Raw genomic sequence first — 18,309 nt, forward strand, 5'->3', positions numbered from 1 at the left:
GTTTCCAAAAGGCTTGCCGATCTTAGAATTAACGTAATTTTCTGCGTCTTCCACATTTTGTGGAAAGCATGCTCTAAAAATGGACCAACAGTGAGCAGTATAATGAATGAAAATCAGGCTTGCAATATACTGTGTGGTGACTTTCATCCTCTCTGTTTCAAGGGATCAGTCATGTTGTCTTCTGTTTTCTCTCTGTGATTACTTTTATGCACATACTTACATACATCTGTATTTTGAGTTGACACATATTTATTGCAAAATGTAAATGAAAAAGTATAATCACTGCTTATGTGTACTGCTTAAACCCATTCACAAGTTTAATTTTAACAGTTAGTTAAAAATGTAATGTAGTCAAGGCATTTGGATTTTTTATGTTTTGTGGCATTGTGCAGCACCTTTCAATGCTGTTCTTCCTTTTAACTTATTTTCTGTAGCTTTTTATTTTCTGTAGCTTGACAATGTCTTGTCCAAGGGTTTAATCAATGAAGCCTTTATGCTGTTAAGCCAGAGTAGTTTATTTGTCAAAGAAAAACACCCTCAAAAGTAACTAGTTTGCAAGCCACTCTTTTGAGTTCAGATGGCTGACAAAGAGCAACTCCTTCCTTGAGGGAATAAAGGGGAATTGTAGCATCAGCTGAACAAACATGATGTAAAAGTGCGATTGCTAAAATGGCTACACACTCTAGTACCAGCTGTAGATTTGATGTAATACACTGAAGGCTTTTTGTGCAAAAACTTCCAAGGATTTAACTTTTGCTCAATGTTTCTCCTCTGTTGGTCTTCTAGAAATGTTCAGTGTTATAAAGCGATGTGTTTTTAAAAAAATGTATTAGGACTTACTGAAAGAATATCATTAAAAAAACCTTACACTTTGCTTTATAGTCTTCATACATGATTGATAAATAAAATAAAAAAAAAGAATTTACATTACAATGTACTGTCAGCGTTTTGGCAGACTTGCTATACCCAATAGCTTCTTCTAAGATTATAGTCACAACTGAGCCTTGTAACCACTAAACCAGAACAAACTGTCACAGTGTGTTTGGATAAAAATGGCATTTTGAGTTATTGCACACCATGTCAACATATAAAAACAGAAGACTGAAATACACTTAGTCAAATATTATGTCAACCAAAACTCTTAATTAATTAATAATTAATTAATCTTAACACATCATTTAGAACTGCACAGTACTAATGGTTTCTTTCTTTTTTGATTCAGGCGATGAATTTGGTAAGTGAATCTGAATTGTGCAATATGCTTCCCCCCTCCCCTCTGTTTGGCAGCACCATTGCACTGTCCCCTTGCTATGGCCCTCTGCTGGCATGGCATCCCATCCCATTGCTCTCCTGTACTGAAGCAATGCTTAGAAAAGAGCCACGCTTTAAACACAGTAGTGCTGCGCATCCTGCCTGATGTAGAGTAATCCCCTCAGCCTCTGCCAAAAGCCAAAGTCTTGCTTGCTTTGCATAAAGTGTCACTCTTTGATTTGGGTTCTCGCTTCTGAGGCATCTTTCTTTTAATTGCAAAGTGAGAGCTTAACTAGCTTAAGTGCATTCTTTTGCAAACATGAAAAAAGAGCAAGATGATGCATTTTAAATTTAGTTTGGTATATTAAAATGAAAGCTTTAATGTGTTTGTAAGTCATTAAATATGTATAATGCACCATGGACATGGATTGGTTGGCTTTGTGTATCTTTTGTTCCCCATTTCACTTACAGTACCACTTAGTGCCACTTTCATTTGCATAGTCAAACTTGAATTTGTTGATGTACGCTGTTTAAAGCAACATGAATGCAAATCTTCATTCCAAACCAATGCACTCTCTTTACTCTCTTCTTCCTGTGGTGATCCCGATAACACACTGACATTCAGTTTACAAGCTTAAATATCAACGCTGGAGCAACGCAGTACTGCTTCATCTTCTCTGTTCTTCTCTTTGCTTCAGCCTGTAAAGCTGCTCTTTTCAAATATTGTTCTCTTTATTAAGTTTTGAGAATAATTAGAAAAGTTGAGTCACCATGTAATAGGAGTTTGTATTGACTGTTAAGCTAAACTCATGTCAAACTGATTATAAGTATTAGAAGCACCCCTCAAATATATTGATTTTAGATGTATCAAACAGCTACAAATAAATGCAGCGTAGTGTGGAAGTCTATACACAACACTACACACCAATGCAGCAGTAGATAATGTTAAGGTTATGGTGCCACCTTGTGGTTGACCCTCGTTACTCTTCTGTTTCAATCTGTAGGATCAGGCGTCTAAAGACAAAGCCTTGCAGAACATGGCAGCGCTGTCGTCTGCACAGATCGTCTCCCCGAGTATGATAAAGAATCATCTTCCACCACTGCCTCCAGCCCCCTACCAACCAAGAGTGAGCCCACCACTCATTTTCTGTGCAATTACAACACGTTTTGTTGACATTCTTAGTCCTGAAAATTACATTAGATTTGATATAAAGAAAATGTATTAATACTATAGCACAAATTAACCCTGTTTTCTTACCCTCCAGTTCTGGTCTGCAATCCCAGGACAGCCTGGACCCTCTCAGGAGTAAGTAAACCCCGCTATTGAACCCACAAGATGTTGGTTGTGGGGTGACATCTGGTTGTATTTAGTGTCTGAAGAGAGAGAGATTGGTGCTAGAGATGAGTAAATACATGAATTCTGTCAGTGACTGAGGGGTTTAGGTCTAATGTCAGGTGGGTATTGTAAGGCATGTTTAACGGATCACGTTTTTGCACACCAGGCTGGTTCTAGATCTCAACCAGGGAAGGACTCCTGGGTTTGGCCGCACCAGCCATGCGTAAGTTCCCCCTAGCCGAGGTCCAACTGTGAGCACAAAGCAGTACTAACTCTTCTTCTACACTGTATTGTACTGTATGTTTCCTGCACTGATGTAAACCACCACCAGGCAAATTAACTGCTTCAAATTTGATTGAGAAAAAAAGGAAAAATTTAAATATATAAATAGATTTTCTCAGATTTTCTCAGAAAAAGCATAATTCATTGATGCTATTTTGCATCTTTGAGAAGCAATGAAGCAGGTGGACTTACGCCTAGCTGGTGCAACAACACATGCTTACACTTTGACTAACAGATTTCCACTATAAAAATAAAAAAAAACGTGTCAGAAATACAAATATAGGAGGACCCATGTGCAACAACCGTTTGCTACTGACCCTGTATAGCAGTCATTGTCTCACTGACCCATTCATTGTCTTTCAGTATCAAACCTTTTGCACAGCCCCCATACCCAAGCCTATCAGGTCCTGTACCACAATCCATACCAAGTAAGTATAAAGTAAAAAAAAGTTTTTAATAAAGTAAACCAAAAATAAATGCATTTTATAACCATTTCTGTGTGCGTGCCTTTCAGGTTATGAGCCCTTGGCACCTCCTCCTGCACCAACTGCTACTGCAGTTCCAGTGTGGCAGGACCGGACCATTGCCTCCTCTAAGCTGCGGATGCTGGAGTACTCAGCCTTCATGGAGGTCCAGAGAGACCCAGACAACGTGAGTGAAGGATTACCACAAGGCTTTCCACATACGGACATGCATGGATTACTAAACAGGTCTAGTGGGCATAGGCCCGGGGCCTCAGGGCTACAGCTTCAGTTTGAAGTGACTGTTAAAGGTCCAGTCTGTAACATTTATTAGGTTCTACTGGCAGAAATGGAATATAATATTCATAGGTATGTTATTATTAGTGTATAATTACCTAAAAATAAGAATCATTGTGTTTTCATTAAGTCAGAATGAGCTGTTTTTATCCATGTTTCTACAGTAGCCCAGAACGGACATACCAAACACTGGCTCTTTAGTATCTGTTAATCAAACCCAATATCTACTTTTGTTTTTTTTTTCCTTCATATGACAGCTGAACATACTGAACATACAATAACATAAAATACAGTAACATTATTAAAGTAATTTAAGTTGAATTACACAAAACGACTGCAAATGAAGTAGCTGCATTGTTTGTCATCTGGGTTTCTATAAAAGGCAGGGTAGGTGTCAATTTCCGTGATGGACATTATCTCCGACGCCATCTGGATTGTCCTGATGTGGTAACACTATCTGCTACCTAATGTACAACAAAGGCTAAGAACAACTGAATATTTAAGTGGTGTTTGGTACAGATCCGATGTCAGAAGGCTACAGACAACCTAACAGTCTCCTCTTTCCCTTTTCTCAAAAGTGAACAAAATGTCACATTAGATTTTGCAGCTAATGTTCTTAAGGTTAACCACGTCCTTTCTTGTTATCTCTGTCCATTGCAGTACAGCAAACATCTGTTTGTCCACATTGGACAGACCAACCCCTCATACAGCGACCCACTCCTCGAGGCTGTGGACATCCGGCAGATCTACGACAAGTTCCCTGAGAAGAAGGGCGGGCTCAAAGAGCTTTATGAGAAAGGCCCTCAGAATGCTTTCTTCCTAGTCAAATTCTGGGTGGGTTGGTATTCTTATAGTATCTTCTACTGGTTATTAGTTGTTATTGTGCAAACACTTATCTTTCACTTTGTCTGGTTTATACTTAACATTATCCCAGTATAGAAAAGTGTGACATCTTACTTATGTCCTGTGTTTTTAACATACAACAGTTTCAAAGTGACACAAGCAGTAGCAAAGTAGACCTAATGCAACCACTTCCTTTTTCTTATGAAACAGCAGTGGTTTTCTTATCTTAGTGATATATATTATAAGACAGTATTTCACAATTGATTACTTCATGGTGTACACTGCATTTCTCTTTATGTTAGTAGACTGTCATGTGTGCAGAACACATTATGTTCTCCCCCAAAACATCTAGTCCCACGATGTATGTCGTTGCACAGAAACAAAACACCATTGGAAGACCTTCAATCTCACAATTCATGTGCTATGAGGAAATTAAGTTACATCAAAGTATGTGATGATCATCGCTAATCAGATTAAATGTATACCCTGTGCAGGCGGACCTGAACAGCAGCGGCATGCCGGATGGTCCTGGTTCTTTCTACGGTGTCAGCAGCCAGTACAGCAGCCTTGAGAACATGACGATCACTGTTTCAACCAAAGTCTGCTCGTTTGGAAAGCAGGTTGTCGAGAAAGTAGAGGTAGGAACGTGCATTGATTCTGTATGGTCTTCTCCAACGATTGATACGCAGTCTCTTAACGTCGCCTCACTACTTGGTGTTTTCAACCGTGTTGCAGACAGAGTACGCCCGCCTGGAGGGAGGAAAGTGTGTTTACAGGATCCACCGCTCTCCTATGTGCGAGTACATGATCAACTTTATCCACAAACTCAAACACTTGCCTGAAAAATACATGATGAACAGTGTTCTTGAAAACTTCACGATCCTACAGGTAACAAACACTCGGTTTTATCGGATTGTTGAAGGAATAGTTTGACGTTTAGGGAAATATATATAATAGTGGCTTTTCTTTTATTTCTTGCAGAGAGTTAGATGAGACGATCAATAATGCTCCCACATGTGTAGGCTGATTATAAAGCTACAGCTGACTTAGCTTAGCAAAAAGACTGCAAATGCGGAAACAGCTAGCCCAACATATAACCCCCCATTAAAGCCACAATGTGTTTTCTTTAACAAATTAAGAAATGATCAACTGATTGTCACTGCACTATTTTTAAATAGACTGTGCTGCTTCACATTTCTCACTTGACATTTTCCCTTTGTCCCTCAGGTGGTGACGAACCGTGACACCCAGGAGACCTTGCTCTGTATAGCGTTTGTTTTTGAGGTTTCCACAAGTGAACACGGAGCTCAGTATCATGTCTACAGACTTGTTAAAGACTAACAGCTCTTCAGGGAGGTTTTGGAAAAGCCAGACAAAAAGCGTGACACAATCTCTCTTCGACCAGCTCAACCATCCAGGAAAAAACAACAAAAAAAAAACATTCAAACAATCCTAGGCCGAACTAACATGGACACATTTTATGCTTTAAAAAAGTCTTGTTTGCAAGGAAAAAAAGAGTGAATCTCAACGTGCCGACACGCAAAGAAATTTTGAAGAATTACGGATTTTTCGAACAACTAGCTGTCTTCCATGTGTTTAAACATGCTTTAGATGAAGTGGGTCACTTTCCCAAGGTAATTGATGGAGTTTGAAATGTTTTTTTGAGGGAACGAGAACGTGTTTAGGGTTGAAAAGACTCTTATGGTATCCAAAGGAACACACTCAATAAGAGAAGTGTACATAAGATTGAAAAAGTAAAGAGAGAACATGACCACGGAAGGGGAAAACCAGAGCCAAGTGGTGTTGTTGCAGTAGGTTTGTTAGGAAAGCAAGTGCCTTTTCTCCAAAGATTATATCATTGCCTGCCACTTTGGATTGCCTTTTTTTTTACTACCTCTTGTTTTTAAACAAACAGAAAATAGTCAGACAGGTGTATTTTGTCAAAAAAAATTGGAAAGAAACCTCTCAGATCTACATTGTGTGAGGCACTTTTTGTATTCCGGCACACAGAGGAATGGGATGGGATAACTAATCTTCATTGTAGCCTGTTGTTTTACAAACAAAATTGTCCCAAGTTTTACAGTCCAAGTGTACAGGGAGAAGGTTTATTGTGTTAACGTACTATTTAGGTTCTGCTTTTTTTTTTATGTTTTATTACACAATTTAAAAATCAGGTCTTACAAGCATCTATCTATAACTGACTTGTGACACTAGGGATGCTTTGTACCATTGCTAGCCTGAAATAAAGCCGGGGCTTTGCCATCCCTACGAGATCCCTTTCTCTCTGTTTGAAGACGTGTGCTTGGTTGCACTTAAAAGATCCAGAAGGGGAGAGGTGAAGCAACAGCAGTGCTTATTTTCTGCCTTGAGTTATGTAGCCTAATTGAAAGATGAATTATTTCTGTACTGTGAGTCAGCGGATGCTAAAGGAATATGTGTTACATAGGAGTATTTTTTGGGGGGTACTTTATGTTCATATTTGTGATCAAGTAACTCAGCACAGAGACCATGGTTAAAGTGGAGAGAAGTTAATCACTGTTTCTTTTGTTTAAAAAAGAGATTGTATGCTGTGAAGTCGGTTCATTTGCTTCACCCTTCTCCGTGTAATGTGTGGAGAAGCTGCATCTGTTGATAAAAGTTCAGTTTTTATATTTAAGACCATTTTTTACTGACATTACACATGAAATAATTTTGAAATCAAACTAAATAATTGTCTTGAATGAGAGCTATTGTCTCTGTGCTGTGGAGTATGACCATTGATTGTTATTTATGGGGTTGGAAAAGAAATAGCGGGAGGGCAGGGTGGGGTACTGGAGATGTATTGATCATTTTCTATTGTGATGGAGATGTTAAAAGTATTGCAGGACTCATATTAGAGACAGGAGAACTGTCATCCCATGGATCCTGCTAGACAAGTGTCTACTCTGTGTGGTTCACTGGACAATTGTGCTATAAAAGTTCAAATTTAAGATATTGTACGGTGGAATAATTGCACCTGGCTTTGAATGTCATATTTCACAAGCTAGATACAATAACACTCCTACTCTAGCAGGTTTCTCATTTTATCTTTTATACAGACTTTTTTTTTTTTTTGCCATTATCAAGATTAATGTTTTGTTTTGATTCTGTTGTCTTTTGACTTTCAGTGTTTGCCATATGCTTCACTGAAAATAATGTGTGATTGTGCTGATATTGATAATTAATAATGAGATATCTAATGTATCATATTCTGAATGGTGTGGGCAGTTTTTTTTTTGTTGTTGTTGTTTTTTTGGGGTTTACTGTTGTCTTTGTTACCATTGTGCATTGCAATTTTATACTTCAAAGTAGAGGTTGGACTATGTAATCAAACAAATGTATCTAACAATAAAAGACGCATGGTGCCTTTGGGGCCATTTTTCCCCCAGAAAACGTATTAAACATGTTTGTAAATTTGTTTTGTCCACGATGGTTATTTTCATGCCGTTACTACAAAGGCCTAGAAAGCCAAATATTGTGTTAGCGCTGAACTCCACAAATTAGCTACAGATGGGTGACAAATGAAATCAAAAAGTTGCATAAAAGTTAGCTCAGTGGGTAGAGCTGGTGTCCCATGTACCGAGGCTGAGTCTTTGCTGCAGCAGCCCAGGGTTCAAATCCAACCTCTCTCTGTCCCCCTTCCCTGTCTATCTTCAGCTGCCTCTATCATAAAGGCAATAAAAGCCCCCCAAAATACTTAGCTCTCAATCAAAGTCACTGGAAGTCTACTGGAGGGATGAACGCCATACCTTCAAAAGATATCCCGTCATTTGGTGTGAGATCTGGTGGCTGCAAAGGCCTATGATTCATTTTCATACTCATCAAACCATTTAGTGATATCTCCTGCACTATGGGTGGGTGCACTGACATCCTGGAAGAGCTCACTCATATATATATATATATATATATATATATATATATATATAACAGAGCTACTGTAGGGGTGAAACATTCATGTCTGTTTCGTTCTCTCGGTGTACGCCACACATGCACTCATCCAGTTGGCGATGGATGACTCATCTGACCATATCACTTTTTTTTCAAATTTCTGTAGACAAGTACCACTGAACATCTTTGTAATGAGGGGTTTCTGCACTGCAACCCTACTATAATATCATCACTATGTAATTGTTGACGTACTGTTCTTGCTGACACAGTTTGATCACGTCCTGCCCTGACAGGCTCAGTCCCCTGAGCTTTGCTCTTCCTTTTACATTTCACACTAAAGCACACTTTATTATTATTATTTACTTATTATTATTATTTACTGATGTCTTTCCCATAGCTCTAAGTGCAGATGGCACTTTACTGAAACACTAGTTGTGATGGGCCACAACTTCCTGTGTAAAGCCTTTGGCTGACAGAACTACACCTCCCACAATTACTCGCGGCTGCGACGTATTCAAACCGGAAACTGCAGTCAAGTTAGCTAAAATATCAACGGATGTTTGACAAAAGCCTCCAAAATAAACTTGGACAAAAATAAGTGATTTGTTTATTTGAAATCTTTTTTGTTATTATTATTTTTGCCATAAGGTATTCACAGTCCAATCAAAAACGTGTTCTACACATGCGCTCCTGTCACTCAAATACGATCGCAACTCAAGTTCCTGTTTTATTTTGAGGGAGAACTACAACCGGAAGTCATAACAAAATGTTTTTTTACTTATCACACGCTGACTTTACGCCGGCAGGAAAAGGACGTAGCGATGGAAGTCGTCAAACAACGCTAAGTTAGTGTTAGTTGTCTGAGGAACAGAACTATGTACACCCTCGATAATAATTAACTATTTATTTTACAATAACAGCCAACTGGCACGCTCACAGGAAGTGTTTTCGGGTCCAGAGCCAAAAACTGATATTACACCATTGTAACGGCTCTTCAAACGGCCCCAGCTGACGTCAACAGGTTCGCGAGGTGAGTTAAATGAACCAACGTTCGTGAATTAACGGCTCAGTGAGTGTAACGTTAACGGTTGAACGGAAACCGGAGCCAGCTTCGCAGTAACGGGAGAGACCGTAGCCACATGGCTAGCGAGGGTTGTTCAGCAGCTGACGTTACCTTACCGGTTACCTGCCGTGATTAACGTTTGGATATTATAGCTACTTAATAAGGAAGCCGACTGGTTGTTTTAACGGTTTTTTTTTTAATCTCCATTAACAAAGCAAGAGGCGGCTAACAGGTTTCACCAGTTAGCTGTCGAAGCATTAGGTTTTAAAAAAAAAAAAAAAAAAAAAAACTTTATCCACCTTGTCTGTTACCTCTGCATCTGCACACCAGCAGGCAGCCGGCATTTTGGGTCACATGTAACTTAATCTGGCTGTGTACATGTAGTGTACTGACCTGACATCATTTCATTTCACCACCCTTTTATTTTAGAGAGTGTCACTGTGGTTGTCTTCAGTTTTTGGGGTCAGTGTCCGGTGTCTGTTACCTGGTTACGACACCTAACGCCAACTGTCTGTGCACACTTTGTGAATGATGCAGCGTCCCTAAGTGATTTACACACACACACACACACACACACACACACACACACACACACACACACACACACACACACAGATGCATTGGATAACTTAAAGTTTATGTTACAATTGCAGAGAAATTGTTTATTTTATTTATGCTGTTTGCTTTGTTTGTATTGATATGAATAACAAGTTTTGCACCTTTTTTTTTTTTTTTTTTTTTCAGTTTCTTTTCACTGCTTCCTTTTTCTCTCCAGGCAGAGCAAAGCTATGTCAGCAGTCTGTTTGGGGTGGTGTATTGTTTCACTCCCCGGAGAAAGAGTGAATGCAATCGCCTCTTTACTTTGTCTCTTTTTTTTTTGAAAAATCAACAACATTTTCTGTCAGCATTGCATAGTGAGGCCTACCAGGGTCAGCTCAGTTATAACACACTATTAGAAACAACATAGTTGCTCATTTTCAGACCTGATTACACCTTTACACAGAGCCAAAAATAAGGTTGTCCGTTAATAATTGTGAAAATTAGCTGAATCCTCAAAACAATTTAAGGCCCAGAACTGGAACTAAAGTCAGGCTGCAATCTGCTTGATTTGCACTTTTGGCGCTTACTGTGCAGTTTTTAATGTCTTTTTCCACTTATTCTTCTTTCTCAGATTTCTGATTTTGTGCTGTTTTCACTTTTATAATTGTGTAAATGTGTCTTTGACCTTTGTCTATAAGTTTCAGTTCAGTCAGGAGAATGAATGAAGTAAAGATATGTGTATGTGTAAGTCTTGGGCGATTTTAGACTCTAGAAGGAGATTTTTTTATGATCAAAGGGCGTCTGCCCTGAGTAGCAGCAAAATAAATCCCCCTATGGCGTCTAGACACTGGTGGCGGTGGCTGATGACTCTGCTGAAGCTGATAGGCTGATGAAATAATGAAGCTGATGAATCTGAGAAGACTGGGCAGTGATGGAGAGGTGGAGAGGGCCGCGTGTAACAGCAGCATGAATTACCTGAAGGTAGAGAGAGAATCATATTTAAAAAGACAGCAGCAAGATGATAGGCTAAAGATGCAGATGTGTCACTGTGCTATTGGATAGATGTGACCAGCTGATGAGAACAGCTGATATCTCTATTGACAGCGCCTGACAAGGAAATTGTGAATGACCATGCATGAGAGGAGTGAATGCAGGGTGGAAGGAGAAATTAACTACAGGCCTATATGCAAAACAATAGCCTTCCTGACTGACCTTTCGCTAGAGTTTAATTGGTCCGACCCTCAAATTACTCCTGTTTTATTACAGTGCTTGTGAAAAGATGTGGGAGGGTTATGTGCATGCCTAGACAAGGATGTCTAACAATCATTTTTATGTGTCACATTAGGAGCTGTCCCCGTCATCTCACCGGATCTGACACTCACATCTACTGATCCACTGACCTGTCAGCATGGATAACGCAGACTCTGTCGGTCTGCGGGTCTTCTCTCTAAACTGCTGGTCAGTGGCTGTGGTTTCTAGTGATTCTCAATGCATTGGGGTTTTAACTTGTCTTGATACATGTATGCAAAAACACAGTCTACACTCTGTTACTTCTTTCAGGGGGATCCACTACCTTAGCAAACACTGTCCTCAGCGCTATGACATGATTGGAGATATGTTGTGCAAGGAAGAACATGATATCGTCTTACTGCAAGAGGTTGGTGGAAGCCATCTGACAAAGTTATAAAGTTGCAGAATCACTAATCTGATTGACTTTGTTTTTAACTTTTTAATTTGTTCAGTTAAGTGGAAAAAAGTTGTGTATTCTGCCCGACCAACCTTAAATCACAATTCTTTGTGTAAACTTGTATGAACAATTCATAGTATTCTGCTTTGTGTGACATACAGATTTTTCTTTTAGGTGTGGAGTGAGAAAGACTATCTCTCCTTGAAACAGAAACTTGGCTGTAGTCATCCTCACTCTCATTACTTCAAAAGGTAATGTTTTTACTCTCCTCCCAAGGTTGCTGTGCAATTTTTGCTCAACATGCTACCGTTAAGACATCTTTCAGTCTATGATTAAAATTCATGAGTAAGTTGTTATATCTTCAAAAGGCTCCTGAAGTGCCCCACTGTCAGAAAAATTTACTTTAATGGCATTGATCCAAAATTTAACTGAAGATTAGGCTTTACCTATAAGGATTAACTTCTGAAGATTAATCCCTTCTTGAACTCTACACCAAGGCATAAGACTCGGATTAATCAAAGGTTCCACCTCTCTAATTCCCTCTGCGACTCACAAAAACGTCAACTCTAGTAGATAAGTTCTCACATCTACTACAGATAACACCTATTAATAATCACCAGGGATAGGAGTTATTACATTAAATGATAATAAGGTACTGCTGATGCTGTTTTTTTAGTGTGAAACATACAACTTTTGCTCATGTCTTGCTTTTCCTCTCATTCTGCAGTGGAGTCATAGGCAGTGGACTGGCCATTTTCTCCAAACACAGAATCCATGACACGTTTCTTTATCGCTACTCTCTGAATGGTTATCCTTACATGGTAAGTGTGGAGAGCATGAGACTCAGTGAGTAGTGTTTTGTACTGCACACTGTATGTAAACACGACTAGTTGAAAGTGAACAATAATAATTCATATTAAAATGAAGAGTAACAGGATAAAAAACGGTTCCAGGAAATGCAGTTCTAAAATAAGATCGTTCCAGACTCAAGAGGCACTGACTGCAAAGGCCAGATCTCCTCCGGTTTTTATTCTTGACCTAGGAATTATTAATAGAGACCTATCAGCACATCTCAGGCCTGCACTTAGGCTCGTTTGGAGTTAGCAAGTCAGCAATATAGTCCGGAGCCAGTCTCATACACGCCTCCCCCTCAGAGTGGATACGTGATCCTTTAGTGTTGCTGCCTCTATTTGCAGAGTAACATACCTCCTTTCCTCCCGTAACTTTGTGTGTTTTTCCTAACGTTTAGGCTCACCATGGAGACTGGTTTGGAGGGAAAGCTGTCGGGATGGCTGTCTTAAAGATTGGCAGCCTGACTGCAATCGTCTATGTTACTCATGTAAGGTTCCCTAACATCTGCACTAAGCCATATCAGTTTATTTTATACAGTAAGTTATATCAGTGTGCTGTTGTCCCTGTCTATTAATTTCAGCTGCATGCAGAATACTGCAGAGACAAGGATTCTTATCTGCCCCATAGAGTGGTTCAGTCGTGGGAGCTGCAGCAGTTCATTCGGTACCGTGTCTTTACTTGTTTATTCAGCTCATATTATATTTCTTTACTGTGGTGTATATTTGCATAATTTTTTTTCTGAGCCTCACCTGTTGTCAGTTGGTGTTAGTGACGTTTGTAGCAGGATTTTACCTATAAGTGTTCGGCAGTATTCTTTTGCTAAATGCTTTTTATACACAGTAAAGTGTCATCTACATGTTAAGTTATGTGGTAATTATGTGTTCTTCTATCCCTATTAGCCACACCTCTGCTGGAGCAGATGTGGTGATTTTAGGTGGTGACCTCAACATGCACCCTCAGGACCTCGGTAACAGACTATTGAGAACTTCCACTGGACTCCGAGACTCTTATTTAGAGACTGCTAAATTTGATGTAGGTAGTGACAGAAGTGCTGCACAATATACAGCAATTGAAGGAAAATTCAGCCTGGTCCTATTCTTGTAGGTTTGGCCATAATTTGTATTGTTTTTTCAAATTTTATAAGGTTAATGGTTAAACGTAGTACACAATGACAGTGGTAGATAGCTCTACAACACTACTGATGGCTAACAGTCAGATAGATAAAACAAGCCCTGTTAACCACATTATTTTCTGTTTGATGACCACTCACCAGAAATCTGATATTATCATCCACAGCACTTTGAAACCTCTTGCATACACAACTTCAGTAAGACACTTTGTCAGGAAGTAGTTCTGCTAAAATGTAAAACTGTATCCAGCAGTCATTGTTGCTATCTCAAGAATTAATTACTAAGTAAAATTTCATAATAACTGACAGAAATATTAGTAAAGACTATGAAAACAATAGCCAGGTTGGTAAGATAAAAAATGCATTTTCCTTTGAACTTGTTTTGTTTTTTTAAATATAAATGTTAAAAATAATTTTCTGTTGCAGGGGTGTGAGGACGGTATGACTCTAATAGCCGACAACCCTTTTATTAGTAAAAAGGACCTTGCTCCCTTTGAAAAGGGAATTCGCATCGACTACATCATGTTCAAGGTGCGTGAAAGTTCTGTGTTGTCATTCCCGCTGTACTTTACCCCCTTCATCATCATCCTATGAATTTGTTTTGAATCCAGAAGCACATTTTGTTTTGTTTTTCATTCTCAGGGTTCATCCAAAGTAGCCATTTATTGCGATTTGATGTCCACCACCACAGGCTCCGTCCCTGAACATCCATTCCCATACTCCGACCATGAAGCTCTGACGGCTGAACTTAGGCTGGAGACACACGCTCCAACTGAAACCGAAAGTGACAGGAAATCGGGAAATCCGGCCTCTGCTGCAGGTATTCTTTACTAGCCATGCTAGCAGGGTGGCTCTAACGATGGCAATATCATTTGATCGGTAATCAAACAGAAATATCTCAACAATTATGGATGACGAAAATTCTTGTACACACATTTGTGATTCCCAGAGAATCTTACTCACTAAACTAAACTAAGATGGTGAAAATTGTAAACATTATACCAGCTAAACATCCGTATGTTAACGATGTCATTGTGAGCCTGTTAGCATGCTGGTGTTGGCATTTAGCTCCAAGCTCAAAAACTCTCTGTATGATGTATTTTTTTAACAATCACATAACTAATAGGTTTCGTGACCCCCTAATGGGGGTTGGGAAACAGGTGCTGTAGGGGAAGTGGGGTGATTTTGACGTTACCTGTGCTGGTCAGTGACTTTGAATCCCATTTGGAGCGTGTATGTTTGTTTCAACCATACCCTAGTAATAATACAGCTGTTATGACAGTTTTTTGGCAAACTCAATGGTCCTTATGTCCAGAATGAAATCCCTGTATTTTAAAGTGGATCCCTCTACTTTTTCATTAGGACTTCTCAACTGTAGGTTTGTATTAAACACCCCTATGCTGCTTGTGTTGAAGTCAACAATCAGCTCTTGCATGATTTTTAAATGTTCTTTGTCTTTTCTCCTCTTCAGGGAAGGTGGCTGAGTTGGTAGACATTGTGACAGAGGCTCGCACTGAAGTCAAGGTGGGTCTGCACTGTGCTGAGAGGATGCGCTACACAGCAACACGCACCGGAGTGATGGGGTTGGCTCTGCTCTTTCTGGAGCTGGCCATCGCTGCTGTGCCCTGGTTGGCCCTGGGAGCTGAACAACCTTTCCCTCGTACCTCCTTCTACATGCTGGCTGCGTTGTGCTTCGCCATCCTGCTGACCACCTTTCTGCTGTACATCTTCTATACCATGGAGCTGAAATCTCTGCAGGGGGCTGAAGACCAGATGAGGCTGGCTGTAGGTAGTCTGCAAGAGAAGCTCAGGGGCTTTCCTTTGGCTCAGCCCCACAACACCCAGCGGAGGCCCCCAGAGGGTCTTGAGCCCAGTGCCTTTGACCCAGAGGAATAAAGCCGGAGCCAACTGGGTCAAAGTGGGCACACTGAGAGAAGCCTTTTGAAGTTAGCTTTAAGATGGATGTTTGAAGGAGTCGTTTATGCTCTGAATGTGTTTTGTGCTCTTGAGATTTAGATTTGTATTGCAGACTGATGGAGTTTTTGAAAGTAGTGCAGGACACATGCTTTGACATTTTTATACTTTTTATATAATCGTCTTTAGCCTTTTTTACCCCTAGATTTCCCTCTATGCACTTCAACAAACACACTTCCTATTACATAGTATGATACTTCTGTGCTACTGCTGTTCTTAAAGGCCAGAAACGTGACCATTTGTGTTATTCAAGCCTGAGGTCCGACTTGCATTCCACCCACCAGTAGTTTCAGCGGGACCAGTTGTTTCTGTTTTTAATTCCATGCTTCCCATTTGGAGAGTCAACCACACAGTCGCAGTGGGTCCAGACCATTTGCTGACTTACTTAGAGAAAGTAGTCCTTTCTGTAAGTAAATCTTCTGTGCATCGTGATCTCCACTGCACAGAAGACACAGACACTCCGAAGGTTGTAGGTTTACATTTTAGTCAGTAACATTTTTTCTATGGAGGACAGATCGCTGAGAGCTTTTAGTAGCACTTAAAGATCCTCACACACCAGTTAAAGCTTTTCAGTGTAGCATACTGTAGTAAAAGGCATAGGCTCTGCATGTCTCAGCTATATTGTTCACTGTCTTGCACTTGAAAGTATCTTATTGTTAGAGACAATCTACACTCCTCTTTCCCAAAATATACCAGTGGGAATGTGCTGAAGATATTCTGTCATATATATATATATATATATATATATATATACACTCTTAACTTGGACCTATTTTTTTGTTTAATATGTCTTTAGTGTGCAGTGCACTGACTTGACTAAACAGATAAACCACTTCCTTTTATGTATGCTAGAGAATGAATTAATGTCCCATATCTCTATTGAACAGTGTAATGACTTAGCAAGCAAGAGCCAGAATGATGACAGATCATTTTTAAAATGTATTCTTAACTTTCATCTCAATGTTGGTAGTTCCTAATTTTATAAAGGTCATATAGTTTCAGGTAATACCTGATGTTCATTCCAATTGAAAATTGTGACAGGCATGATTATGACAGCAATAATAAAGACTTTATTCTCATGCGTTTTGACTGCTGTGGATCTGGAGAAAGGTGACAAGTCAGCAGATGATGCACTCTGCCAGTTCCAACTGTTGACAATATTCACTGATACGCCAATCTACACATTCACCACTAGAGGGCAACAGTAGTACATGAGAAAGTTTCCAAATGGAACACCAGACTGTTTTTTGAGCAACAATTATATAACCAAGGTGACAGAACAAGTGAGAGGAAACAGCCAAAGTTGCCAGATCCCACATGCCAGTTTGCACACCTTCGCCAAGAGCACCATGGGTGTGGTACATTACATTTTTTAATTTTGCCAAGTGAAGATTACATCAATAATTTAGACCATCACAGTTGGTGCCATGCTGTGGCTGTGTCACCATTAAGGAAAACATGAATAAGTTAGTAGAGCTACACAGACATTTTAGACCACATGACCATCCCTAAACACACTAAATATATACATTAAAATAGGCTCAGGTAATGCGTTGTTCCTATACTAAGTAACCTCCTTTTTTAGTTTTACTTATGCATTTTCAACTAAAATCATATTTCTTCTACTTGCTTGCTATTTAGGTCAAGTTCCAACAAAATATTTACCCAATTTCTAACCTACATCCTGTCCTATTCTTTTATTAATATGGTTTTGTATTGTTGCTAAATAAATGAAGCTAATTCCCTACTCATGTTTTCCCTTGTGATGTGCTGCAGTGATAGCATGATTTTCCAACTCTCGCGGTTGTGGCCAGTCAGAAGGAATAACATGAACAGTGTGCAGATCTGAACTGTAGTAAAAGTTAAACTCACTTTTACTTACCACTTCACTTAGATCATAGGTATGATTATAATCATGTACACCACTGATGGCTTTTTTGCATTGGTCCTTTATCTGTCTCAGTCTAGTCTGTTTTGTGTTCATTGTGCAACATTTTGTTTGATTAGCTGTAGTCAAAGCCCTTAGTTGTCACATGGCTGTAATCAATGGCTGTAGTAGCCTATATTTAACTTTACATGATTTGAGAACATGATAAAATGAATGCATTCATTGACCTGTTGGTTCCCAGACCTTTCGTCAACTTGCCTAACACTTGTAGTACTTTGTTAAAGTACAGACGTATTATCAGCAAAATATACTTCAAGCATCAAAAGTACAAGTACATTTATGTAAATTTACATTTTATGCTACTTTATACTTGTACCCCACTATATTTCAGAGATATATAATGTACTATTTATTGCACTACATTGATTTCACAGCTATAGTTACATAAACACAACATATGGTGTAAAAAAGAATGCACTGTTAAAAATTAAAGCAACAGTTACTTATTAATAGTGACCCCTTACAAAAAAAGTGTTTAGTTGTAGCCTTTTGTCATGTCTCAGATATTTATGACCTGTTAGCAATTTTCCACCGAGTGTTTTCCCCTCAGATAGTTTTATTTAAAAAAGTGTTTAATATGACAGGTCTAAAAGACATCAAATTATCCAATATTATCCAATACCTTATATTTCACAAACAAAAAAAATCTAAGCATACTAATGTAGCAGAACATAGTTTTGCTCCATTAATCACGTCATCACCTCTCAAAATGTAACCTTATAGGTTGGGAACTTATAAAG

General features: G+C 39.2%; 2 protein-coding genes across 10 annotated transcripts in view; both read left to right on the forward strand.

The window, feature by feature from the left end:
* The window catches only part of tead3b (TEA domain family member 3 b), a 30,643-nt gene extending 22,737 nt beyond the window's left edge, over nucleotides 1–7,906 (forward strand). For 3 of the 7 annotated variants that reach the window (XM_051414230.1, XM_051414233.1, XM_051414234.1), the window contains 10 exons: nucleotides 1,223–1,234; nucleotides 2,256–2,378; nucleotides 2,517–2,557; nucleotides 2,754–2,810; nucleotides 3,233–3,297; nucleotides 3,384–3,520; nucleotides 4,288–4,461; nucleotides 4,965–5,108; nucleotides 5,206–5,358; nucleotides 5,698–7,906. In XM_051414230.1, the coding sequence (XP_051270190.1) occupies nucleotides 1,223–1,234; nucleotides 2,256–2,378; nucleotides 2,517–2,557; nucleotides 2,754–2,810; nucleotides 3,233–3,297; nucleotides 3,384–3,520; nucleotides 4,288–4,461; nucleotides 4,965–5,108; nucleotides 5,206–5,358; nucleotides 5,698–5,811 (1,020 nt within the window). In that variant the 3' untranslated portion in view covers nucleotides 5,812–7,906. The remainder of the gene's footprint in view (nucleotides 1–1,222; nucleotides 1,235–2,255; nucleotides 2,379–2,516; nucleotides 2,558–2,753; nucleotides 2,811–3,232; nucleotides 3,298–3,383; nucleotides 3,521–4,287; nucleotides 4,462–4,964; nucleotides 5,109–5,205; nucleotides 5,359–5,697) is intronic. The other 4 variants (XM_051414231.1, XM_051414235.1, XM_051414236.1 and 1 more) reach the window with 2 other exon arrangements.
* A 1,238-nt stretch (nucleotides 7,907–9,144) lies between these two features.
* Nucleotides 9,145–16,700, forward strand: smpd2b (sphingomyelin phosphodiesterase 2b). 3 transcript variants are annotated; one of them, XM_051415578.1, is made up of 12 exons: nucleotides 9,145–9,406; nucleotides 9,869–9,901; nucleotides 11,325–11,437; nucleotides 11,540–11,636; nucleotides 11,841–11,917; nucleotides 12,394–12,487; nucleotides 12,916–13,005; nucleotides 13,099–13,181; nucleotides 13,418–13,550; nucleotides 14,074–14,178; nucleotides 14,290–14,467; nucleotides 15,119–16,700. In XM_051415578.1, exons 3-12 carry the CDS (start codon nucleotides 11,388–11,390, stop codon nucleotides 15,541–15,543), a joined length of 1,332 nt encoding a protein of 443 aa, XP_051271538.1. In that variant the 5' UTR covers nucleotides 9,145–9,406; nucleotides 9,869–9,901; nucleotides 11,325–11,387; the 3' UTR covers nucleotides 15,544–16,700. The 3 variants fall into 3 exon arrangements, with proteins under 3 accessions (XP_051271538.1, XP_051271537.1, XP_051271539.1); XM_051415577.1 differs by lacking the exon at nucleotides 9,869–9,901 and having other exon boundaries at nucleotides 9,146–9,406; XM_051415579.1 differs by lacking the exons at nucleotides 9,145–9,406; nucleotides 9,869–9,901 and adding an exon at nucleotides 10,198–10,960.
* Nucleotides 16,701–18,309: the final 1,609 nt, after the last annotated feature.

Source organism: Dicentrarchus labrax, unplaced genomic scaffold (genome assembly GCF_905237075.1).
Source record: "Dicentrarchus labrax unplaced genomic scaffold, dlabrax2021, whole genome shotgun sequence".
NCBI lineage: Eukaryota > Metazoa > Chordata > Actinopteri > Moronidae > Dicentrarchus > Dicentrarchus labrax.